The sequence below is a fragment of the Didymella exigua genome (assembly GCF_010094145.1).
Source record: "Didymella exigua CBS 183.55 unplaced genomic scaffold M421scaffold_67, whole genome shotgun sequence".
Lineage (NCBI taxonomy): Eukaryota > Fungi > Ascomycota > Dothideomycetes > Pleosporales > Didymellaceae > Didymella > Didymella exigua.
In genome coordinates this window covers 73193-84559 of record NW_022984841.1, presented here as the reverse complement: position 1 = coordinate 84559, position 11367 = coordinate 73193, and the positions used below count along the sequence as shown (strand labels likewise).

At 40.8% G+C, this 11367-nt stretch overlaps 2 protein-coding genes across 2 annotated transcripts; both read right to left on the bottom strand.

The window, feature by feature from the left end:
• Positions 1–1071: 1071 nt before the first annotated feature.
• On the bottom strand, positions 1072–1236 carry M421DRAFT_49070 (uncharacterized protein; the record flags this gene model as incomplete). The annotated part of the gene is made up of 1 exon (XM_033594765.1): positions 1072–1236. A coding segment is annotated over one exon (165 nt), but the record flags the coding sequence as incomplete, so codon positions are not given.
• Positions 1237–1336: 100 nt separating this feature from the next.
• Positions 1337–1559, bottom strand: M421DRAFT_426814 (uncharacterized protein). Its single transcript, XM_033594504.1, has one exon. The coding sequence runs from the start codon at positions 1552–1554 to the stop codon at positions 1396–1398; it is 159 nt and encodes a 52-aa protein (XP_033442824.1). The 5' UTR covers positions 1555–1559; the 3' UTR covers positions 1337–1395.
• Between the last annotated feature and the right edge of the window lie 9808 nt (positions 1560–11367).

Genomic DNA, 11367 nt, shown 5'->3' with positions numbered 1-11367 from the left:
AAGCTCCTTCTTAGTAGCTTTTGCTGCCTCTGCAGCGCGCTTAAGGTCCTCTTTTGCCTAGAGTTCTTGCTTTGCGCGCTTAATGCGTGAAGGACTCTAGAGAACCACACCACCACCCTTATTACTATTAATAGGTTGCAAAGGTAGTACCTTCCACTTCCTCTTCTTATTCTTATTAGCCTTTAGAGCCTCTTCTAGGCCGTCAACCCTAGCCTCTGAGATCTCTAATCGCACGTGGAGTTGGTGAAGGGCTTGATCAACTGCCTCAGCAGCACTAGGTACATTATCTTCTCTTGCACGCTTGAGAAGCCGCGACGTCTTGCGCTAACTAGGTGATTCTGGTGCAGGCTGAAGCTAAGTAGGCTCTGGGGTCGTGCTGGGCGACTTTGGTGTTGGGTTTCTGAACTTCTTGAGCACGACGTCAGCATCTGGTGGGTGAATCCCAGTGCACTTGAAGGCCTGTACAACAAGGTCTTTAGTGAAGGTCTTCTTCTACGCTGCCCAAAAAAGCGGGAAGAAGTCAGCCTGAGCCACAGGTACCCACCCCTCGGTGGTGTGGCCGCGATGAAGGAGCTCATCAGAGTAGTGCTGCGCCAACGGCCTGTAGCACGCCACATCAAGCGGCTGAAGCGCGTGAGTAGCATGCGGAGGGAATATAAGTAGCAGAATCTTGTTGGCATGAGCGTATTCAATAAAGGCCTGCGTGACGTGGCTGCCGTGGCCATCAAGGATCAAGAGTCTGTACTTCCCTCGCGCCCTCACTCTTGTATGGCGATCAAACACTTGCTTGAGCCAGGCAACACCAAGAGCATCGTTCGTCCAGCCATTTACTGAGGTACTGAAGTGTATATCGTGTTTTTTGGCCTTAACGCGCTGCACCCAGCTCTCTTGCATCTGGAGAGACAATGAAGGATAAATAACTGCGGGCGGCAACGTAAAACCATCAGCTCCTACTGCTCCTACCACTGTCACCCACTTCCTGTTGCTATCATGAGATGCTAGCTTGTATTTCCAGAGTCTAAAGAGCTGCTTATTGAAGATTCTGACGCCCTTGCTCATCACTCCAATCATGAATCCCTTCTTATCTATATTGTACGTGTTCTCTGGCTGTATTGAATGCTGCTTAATGGTACTGTGCAGCAGATCAAAGTATGAGCGAAAGGAATCGTATGAAGCAGCGTTGTGGCGCTGCTTTTCCATAGGCGCGCTCCAGGCTGTGAGAAGGTCGTCAGGGTAGTGATGAAGGAAGCACGTGACCTATTGATTGGAGGGCTCCCACTTGCACAACGACTTGATTATTCTGACAAGAATCTTTCTTGTAGGCATGAGGTGTCTCTCTGTGAGCGATTTGATGTACTGCACAACCTCTACTTTATTGTGTGGGTAGAGAACTATCTAGTGTTCTGCCTTAGCTTTACGCGACGCGCATTTACCCTTGTGCCTGCAGATTAATGTTGTGTGACAACAACTGTGTTTTTTAGCAAGCTTTCTGTACAAAAAGTCTTTAGTAGGGCCTAAAGTATTTAGCTCTGCAAGGGCTTCTTCCAGCGGCATCGTGGTGTTGAGTTATAGGGGGGTACAAAGTACGCGTCAATGTTGATGTTGGTGCATTACGCGCCGCGGTGCACAACGAGGCCGTGCACGCTAGGATTAACTACAGAATTCTAGAGCTTCCTTAATAAATAATACTAAGACACCTAGTTTAAAGAAAGATCTTGTTAGAAGCTATAGATAATTATAATAAAGAAAAACAGATAAAGCCTTAAAGCCTTTAACACAGAGTTTGTCTAGCTAGCCTTTAATACTAGAGAAGAAGAAAATAAATAGAACCTTAAGATAAGGTATATATCTACTATCTATAGTAACCTTTAGGACAAGATAGTATCTGTAGAAGTCCTTAAAGAATAGGAACTTTAGACCCTTATAGCACAAGTCTTAAAAGTAGAGACTAACCTAAGGTAAGTTAAGACTTATACCTACAATATGTTGTTTAAACAACAACCTAGAAGGAAGGACAATAATAAGATAGACTAGGAACCTACAAAAGTCTATGCTGCGCGCGTAGATAATAATAATAATAACAACAAACATAAACAAGCTAAATAGAAACCACAAGAGGTCCTTAACAGGCGAAGGGCTAACAACTAGTGCCTCTAGTGTGGCAGAGATGGCCACTACGTTAACTAATGCAAGCTAGCCCCAGCTAGACGACTAGGTACTGTACAGGTCAGCGCAGCTGCCACGACGAACAGTGTGGAGGAATACTTAGACTTGAACAATTCTAATTTAGAAAACTAGAACCTCCTGTCCTAAGTTGCGGACAGGGGTTAATTAGTAAGGTTAACTAGGATAGCAAGTTATTCTAGTAGTTCTATTAGCAATAGCTAGATAGCAAACCTATCTTGTTGTATATTTTAATAGACAACAAGACTATAGCACACACACTAATTAATACTAGGTGCTTAACTTATAGAATTATCTCTTTAAGCTTTATAACACAAAATAACCTTAGGCACATCTCTATACTAAGGAAACAAGTTATTAGCGTGGCTAGCAAGATAACCTGGCTGAAGAAAGCAGTTAGGATAAGGATTAATATTAACAGCTATGTTAAACAGATGTTTATGTACGTCCTTAAAGGAGAACGTAAATACAACCTAATCTTAGGCTGCCTGTAGATAGATAAGCACAAAGTAACCCTAGCGCTAGCTAAGAAGTCACTATTCATCTACTTGTCTATAACAAGGGTGCAGAGCAAAGAAGGCATCAGACTAGAGCTAGTACTACAGTAGGTTAGCCTAGAGCTGTATAGGGCACTACAAAAGTAGTTAAAGAAAGATTCTTTAATAGAAATCTTCTCTACTTCTATAGCAGACATACAGAAAGCCTTAAAAAAAAAGGCCTCTAGGGACCCTTATGTCCTCCTCCCTAACTACCTAAAGGAGGAGTTCTAGACGTTTATAAAGGAAGAAGCAGACAAACTAGCTCTACACAGAGGAGCAGACGTTAACCATACTATTAAGCTTATTAAGCAGGACAGCAAACTAGCAATAATCCCTTAGGGACCCCTATACAGCATGTTAAGAGAAGAACTCTTAGTCCTCTACTAACAACTAACTAGCTACCTAGACAGAGGCTTCATTTGTGTGAGCAAATCTAGCGCCTCAGCGCTAGTGCTATTTGCCTAGAAACCTGGCAGAGGTCTCTAATTTTGCGTTAACTACTAGGCACTTAATATAATTATAAAAAAAGACTAGTACCCCCTACTACTAATCTACAAAACCCTATTACAAATCTTAAAGGCTAAATAGTTTACTAAAGTTAATATAATCTAAGCATTCTATAAAATTTATATTACTAAAGGTAATAAGTAGAAAATAGCCTTCTAGATAAGGTTTAGACTATATAAGTAGCTTATAACCCCCTTTAGACTTACTAACACCCCTAGTACCTTTTAACAGTATATTAATTAGGTACTACAGGAAGATCTAGATAAATAGTGTTCTGTGTACATAGACAATATGCTTATCTACTTAAGTAGGTTATAAGTAGAATACAAAGCTAAAGTTAAGGACATTATTTAGAAGTTAGGTAACACAGGCCTCTACTTAGATATTAAGAAGTATAAGTTCTCTATTAAGAAGACTAAGTACCTTAGCTTTATTATTAAAGTAGGTAAGGGGATCTAGATAGATCTAGGAAAAGTTACTACTATTAAGGCCTAGGAACCCCTAAAATTAGTAAAAGGGATATAGAGCTTCCTAGGGTTTGCTAACTTCTATTAATAGTTTATTAGTAACTTCTCCTTAATAGTAGAACTACTAACTTAGTTAATAGGGAAGAATTTAGTGTTTAAGTAGGGGAAGCCTTAATAATTAGCCTTTAAGGCTATAAAGATAGTATTTATTGCAGAACCTGCGCTGTTAAACTTTAATAAGGACCTAAAGACAATCCTAGAGTGCGACGCCTCTAGATAGGCCACTAGGGGAGTACTGTTGCAGTATAGGACTGATAGCGTCCTGCAGACTGTTGCATACTTCTCTACAAAAAACACAAAGGCTAAGGTGAACTATACTATCTACAACAAGGAGATGCTAGTAGTTATTAAGTGCCTCTAGGAATAGAGCACTAAGCTAAGATCTGTGAAACACTTTATAGTTGTTACTAACTATAAGAATCTAGAGTACTTCTGCAAAACAAGGTTGCTGTTAGAAAGGCATGTTAGGTAGTTAAGCTTGTTAAGCTAGTTTAATCTAACATTTGTGTACTATCCTAGAAAAGTTAATAGCTAGGCTAATGCCTTGTCTAGACGCAAAGAGGACTTGCTACCTCTAACAGGTAATAATTAAACGCAAATATAAAAATTCTAGTTACTAAAACTATTTGCTTAGGTACAAAAACCTACTTATAATAAGGGGGAAGCAGGTGCTACAGTAGCATTCTTAGCAAAAATTTGCCCTATATCCCTCTAGTGCGCAGAAGGCCTCTAACTAGCACAGTTAACTATAGCTAAACTACCTAGTATCTACTCTGTTACAACACACGCCTGTAGACAAGAAGTCTAGACAAGTAATAGCTACTAAGAAGATAAACCTTACAATAACATTAACACACAGGAGCAACTGTAGGCAACTACAGCTACAGTAGATAATACCTACTAACTAGCAAGAGACATAATCTTGTCTAGCGCGTAGAAGTTCCCTCTATAACTAGGTCTTAAAGTCTTGCTTGCAGAATATTTAGTTAATAATCTAGGGCAACTGCGCTACTGTAAGCAGAAATAGGTACCTAATTTAGAAGTCCTAAGAGGACAGATTATTAATAAGATCTACTACTTGCCTATTATAGGTTACCTAGGTAGAGGCAACATGTACTTAATATTGTCCTACTTATACTTCTAGCCTGGGATGTTATTAGCATTGTAGAGGTACGTAGAGAACTGCAACATCTGTAGACGTATAAAGCTATAGAGAGAACTAAAATAAGGATTACTAAAGCTACTCCTAATACCTAAAAGGATCTAGAAGGAAATCTCTATAGACTTTATTACAGACCTTCTAGAAAGTAAGGGTAACTAGAACCTTATAGTAGTTACAGATTATCTTTCTAAGGACGTAACCTTTATTCTACTACCTAGCTTATAGGTTAACATAGTAGTAAAAGTGTTTCTTACACATGTAGTAGTACACTACTAGCTCCCTAACACTATTATATTAGACTAAGGATCTTAGTTCTTAAGCAACTTCTAGACAGTTATGTGTTGCATGCTAAAGATTACACAGAGGTTATTAACTGCGTTTTACCTACAAACTAATAGGAGCACTAAACGCATGAACTCTGTAGTAGAAGCCTACCTCTGCGCTTACACCAACTAGTCGCAGAAAGACTAGGCCTAATAGGTACCTATTGCCTAAATCGCAATTAAAGAGAGAATTGCTGCATCTACAGGCGTAAGTCCCTTCTTCTTACAACACAGGTACAATGTAGATGTTGTCTAGGAGGACCTAGACCTAACAGCAGAGCTGTTACACTACTACGCAAGGTCTCTAGGTAAAGTAGCTGTTACTATGACTAAGAAGTTTGTTAAGACATTTAGCTTTGCATAATCTAAGATAGCAGAAGCTTAATAAGCACAAGAACTACAGGCTAACAAGCACTGCAAAGAGGCTCCCTAGTTGCAGGTAGGTAACAAGGTATAGCTTAAACTAGGTACTCACTTCTCTAACAACAGGGAAAGCTAGAAACTAGACTAGAAGAACTAGAAGTTTACTGTTATAGAGGTAGTGTCTCCTCACAACGTTAAACTTGACGTTAAAGGGAACATCTACCCTGTTTTTTATATTAAGTGGCTACGCCTATACCCCTAGAACCCTCTGCATGGCTAAACTAACAATAACTAACAGCTAGGCCTGCTTATAGTTGTAAACAATAACAGGTTGTTAGCAGAGGAATAGGAGGTTAAACAAATTAACGCAGAACAAGTAACAGGGACTAGTAGTTGTGACTGTTTGTATCTTGTGAAGTGGCGCGGCTATGCAAAAGCAACGTAGGAACCAGCAGCGACATGCAAGGACTTAGAGGCCCTAGACAACTAGGTAGTGTTCTCTGTAAACTACAGAGACAAGAATAGTAACTTACCTGCTAATTTCTATTGCAAACCCCTTATAGGAGTTTATATATAAGCTAACACCTTAAACATAGTGTTAGAGAAGAGGAAGAGGAAGACTGTAGGCTACTATTAGGGCACGCATAAAGGAGGGAGGGAATGTAAAAATAAACAATAGTCTATTTAAGAAGCTACTCTAGAAGTAGCTACTCTAACTTTAGAGTATCTAGGAGGGCTGCAGCTAGGTATTATTTATTAAAAAAAAAGTAAAAAAGAAACTCTAAACGCTAATAGCTAACCTAAGAGGGGCGCCTTAAAGAACCCTATTATCCTCGTCCTAAAGACGCTCCTTCTCCTTCGCAACTAGGGCCTCTGCCTCCAGTTAGAGCTGGGCCATGATGTTGGCGGAAGTGGTCACAGGAGCCGCCATGCCAACACGCTCGTGGAAGGACGCTCTAAGGTTAAGAACGTGCACATAAAGAGACAACAGATATAGAAGCTATAGAACTATAAGCACAAAGGAACAAAGCCTAGGGAAATACTTATAATCTACTTCTACTATTAAAGGATCTCCTCACAAGCTAGAGTAGTACGCTTAGCAAACTTAACCTCTAGGCAAGGACAGGCAAGTATAGCGTTAATCTCCTCCTTATAGTCAGACTACTTAAGGTTGTAACTAGTGACGCTACTACAACTAGAATAAGGGTAAGAGTCTAACTTAGCGTGCTTGGGGAGGTTTATGCGCTTTTCTAGCGCTGGCCTAACAGGCGCAGAGTACTTAAGGAGGTGCAACAGCTTCTTAGAGACACAAGAAGCTACCTTATACTTTACTAAAGTACTAAAGGTCTTGTAGGGCAGCTGCCTAATGTTAGCACACTGTAAAAGGGGAACTACAGCAACTTTACCTTAATATAAGTAGTCTACTTCTAAGCACATATGTTGTAAGTAGACTTGTAAACCTTAGCGCCCCTCTTGCAAGCATCCCTAGAGAATGTGCAGGCAAAACCCTCTAAAGCGCAGCTAGTGTAAACCTCTAGGTTAGCAAACCTAAGGGCGCGCGCAGTACAGGGAGACTACTTAGCCTTATTAGAGACTTCCTTAATATTGTCCTTGTTATTAGAGACAAGTATTATGTTAACCTCTTCTTTGTCTATAACAATATTATTAGGCCTAATTAGCCTCTTAGACAGGCGTGCAATAGAGGGAGACCTAGATAGGGGACGCTACGCGGGGGTCTTAGTGAAATTGCAATCAGCAAAAAGCACCACGACACTCACCTTGCCCTGGCAAGGCTTGGATGGGGTCTTAGGAGCCATAATGGGCGGCAGAACAGTTGTGGTGGGGCAGGGGACAGCGGCTCGTGGTATGATGTTGGAGACAAGCTGGTTAGCAGAGTAGTGGGCGGCGCGACTAGATTTGGTGTTTTAACCTAGGGACGCGTTATAAACAACGCGACAAGTGGGGGGGTACTGTAACGGGCTAGGCCTGATGGTAGCGCCTCGGCGCTCGCTGGCCTCGGCCAACCTCCGAGAGGAGGTGCCTGCCCAGCCGTACCCCCAGTCAGGAGGTCCCAATCTTGACTAATTGTGTAACCTCTGCACAGAGGACATAAAAGTCTGCAGACCTCCGCCTGCAGCCACTCCTCAACAAATCCATTTGATTCATACTTGCAAATAGCCCGCAGAGGCCAGCTCCTTACAGCGGGGCGCGGGTGTTTAGTGGGCGACTCACTTGGGTGGGCGACTCGCTTGTGAACCACGTTACGCCCTTAGTAAGCTAATTAAGAGCATTAACTATTAAAGTTAGAGAGCTATTACTATGTTATTAAATCCTCTCTCAAATAAGCTTTAATTGCAACCTAAATTCTAGGGTGTTCTGTAGGGTTTAAGAGTGCTATATAACGTAGATTATCACCAAGCCAGCCATATCACTAAACCAGCCATTTTCTCTTAGCACAACTAACACAAGTTACTGCAACTACAACTACTTACTATTAAATAGTAACCTAGTATACTGTGTGCTTGTATTAGATTTAGAAGATATTTCTATACCCTCCTAGCATATTTGTGCGTTGTGTATAGTCTTGCTGTAGTTCCTACAGCGCTAAACAGTTAACTAAGCTCCTAGTTAACTACCTCTACCCTAAGTCTTCTTAGATAGCTAAGCTGCTACACACGCCTTAGCAGCTACCTGTGATGCTGCTAGGCTATACTCAAGTGTGCTACTATACTAAATCTACTTTCTCTTACGCAATTTTCTCTTAGTTATTACTACTAATTACTCTTTAAGCTCTTGCACACAGGCCTTAATAAGGACGTTTTTGTGCAGCATCTCTTTAGCCCCTTTTACAAGCTTTAAGAACCCCTCTTGCACTATACTTAGTAATTATTAGAAGGAGTTGCTTATAAGCTTAGATTAAGACCTAAACTTGTGTGTATTGCTTAGCGTCTTAGATTGCTACAGCGTTTTAGGTAGAGGTACTGCTAGTAGGGTATGCAGCTGCACTTTAAGGCGATCTAACACTACCTACGCGTTAGTAGGAACAAGCCCTATGTAAAGAAAGTAGGGGAAGGACTAGACTACTTTCTTCCTAGTCTAGAAGGACCTAGACAAATCTAGACTAGCTTTGTCTAAATAGGAAGTGTATAGCCTAATAGAGGTAAGGTAGGGTTATGTAATATAATAGACAAGTTATTATATTAGATACTAGGTAGAGATTCCTAGGCTAGGTTCAGAGCAAACAGAGGGGGGAGAGCTAGAGGTATTTATGCTTCTTCTCCGCTGTCTGTATTTCTAAGCAGAACGTTCTAGACTCCTCTAGGTAGGTCTAATTAGTAATCTATGCTTAGTATTGCTGCATATATAAGCAAGATTATATAGGTGCATGCGTAATTATATACGTCAGCATCTTACAGAGTAGGCTACTCTATTTATAAGCAGAGGGTCTAGAACATTTCTAGTTACTAAAAATAGAGAACAGCATATCTTAAGAACAAGAGGAGATATAGGCTTTGTAAGCACACCATTCTAATCCTCTCTTCTAGGAGATTACAATAACAATGCTTAGATAAGCATGGCGCTATACTTAAGAAGGAAATATGCTAGAGAAAGATTATAAGAACAAAGTCTTATAACTTTACAAATAACGTGTTTCACAAGCGGGCGCCGCACCCAACCGAGCGCCGCACCCAACCGAGCGCCGCACTCTCGCTGCCAGAACGCCGGCGCAACAACAGCGCGTAATGTCTCAACCACAACAAGCTCCTACACTCTATACTAAAGCTGATGTACAGCTTGCTATATCTAATATCTTAAGAAACTAAATTTAAAGTATCTAACGTGCTAAGAAAGTCTATAAAGTGCCTAAATAAACAATCTAATACTAACACAACAGAACACGCTCTTAACGCAACTACAAGCTAAATGCAAAGCGCCTTATAAAGCTAGAAGAGGAGGCAGTTATACTACGTATACTTAAGGAATCTGCGCGTGGCCTACCCTCCTTAAAGGCAGACGTACAAGATATAGCAGATAAACTGCTAAGAGAGTGCGGTGCAAAGCCTGTTAGCAAGAACTAGGTTGACAACTTAGTAAAGCGTACACCAGAGCTCTAGAAGCGGTAGACCCGCCCATACAATCGCCAGCAGGCTGCCTGCGAGGACCTAGCAGTTATCTAGCCCTAGTTCACGCTTGTTTAGTCTATAAAGGCGAAGTATAGTATTATAGACAAGGATGTGTACAACTTTAATAAGTCTAGCTTCCTAATAGGCAAGATCTTGTTATAGCTAGTAGTAATAGGCTTAGAGAAGCCTAGGAAGTAGAAGAAGATCTAACCTAGTAATTGTAAGTAGGTTACCCTAGTATAAGGCGTTAGGTTAATAGGGAAGGTTATCCTACTATTCCTTATCCTTACAGGCAAGGTTCTTATCTCTAACTAGTTTACTAAGGACCTTCTACAGGACTAGGTTATTAATATTAGTCCTACTAGCTAGACTAATAATAATCTAGCACTTGCCTTGCTCTACTACTTTAATACGCATACAAAGCTAGTTAGGGTCTACTAGCTACTTATTATTAACAGCTATAAGAGCCACTACTTAGTAGCTTTCTAAGATCTCTGCAGAGAGAAGAAGATAATCACTCTCTGTATGCCCCTGCACTTGTTGCACCTGTTGCAGCCACTTAACGTCGCCTGCTTCTTGCCACTAAAGCGCCTGTATAGCAACAAGGTTTTAGCCTTAGCACGCAGTCACATCTACTATATTAATAAGGAAACCTTCCTGCTAGCCTTTAAATTAGTGTTTAGTAAGGCATTTACTAGAGAGAACGTTCACGCAGGCTTTAGAGGTGCTGGGCTAGTCCTACACAACCTAGAGGTGGTGTTATTAAAGCTTAATGTGCGCCTGTGCACGCTAACGCCACTAAAACCTAGCAATATTGCCTAGGAGCTAAAGACACCACACACTACTTACAAAGTAGAGGAGCAGTTAACTCTAATTTAAAAGTAGATTTAAATCTATTAAGGGTCTCTAGCAAGTTTGTTAGATAAGTAGGTTAAATAGTTAGTAAAGAGTGCTTAGCAGATAGCTTATAATATAGTGTTAATGTAGGAGGAAATAGGCTACCTTTAAGACACTGTAGAAGCGTCTATAAAGTACAAGACCTATAAGTAATAATATATACACGTAGAGGAGACCCTTATAGTTAGTAAAGTAGCTAACTTAATTACTAAAAAGGAGGGTAGAGGTTATAGTAAGGGTAAGATGCCTGCAAAGAGGGTGTGTGTTAGACAACGCTGTAGGTGTTACAGTAAGATTAGACATAATTCCTACACTTGCAAGGTAGAAATAGAGGATGTAGATAATAGTAAAGCTTCTAAATAATACTATCTAGGCCTGCAAATAATTATTTATTTGTGTTGTGTTGTGATATAGCGCTGCGCAGGTGTTCTGTTGTTGAAAGTGCGGCGCTCAGTTGGGTGCGGCGCTCGCTTGTGAAACACGTTATAATAACTTATCTATTATATTACATAACGTACTCTATCACTGAGCTAGTCATATCACCAAACTAGTTAAAATCTGCCAAGACTAACACAACTCCGCACTTTACAGTATATCTTAACAACATTACGACCTATTGCTTTAACACAAAGGGAGACTGCAGCTTGCTCTCTAGGCCTACATAGGCTGGCGGAATGGGTATACTCCAACGTCCTTCGTGGGTACCCCCCAAAACCTTATCAATAATACATGGATTCTAGC

Excerpts from the sequence above, each read along its gene's own strand:
- M421DRAFT_426814 (XM_033594504.1), bottom strand. The coding sequence starts at position 1,554 with ATGCCGCTGGAAGAAGCCCTTGCAGAGCTAAATACTTTAGGCCCTACT.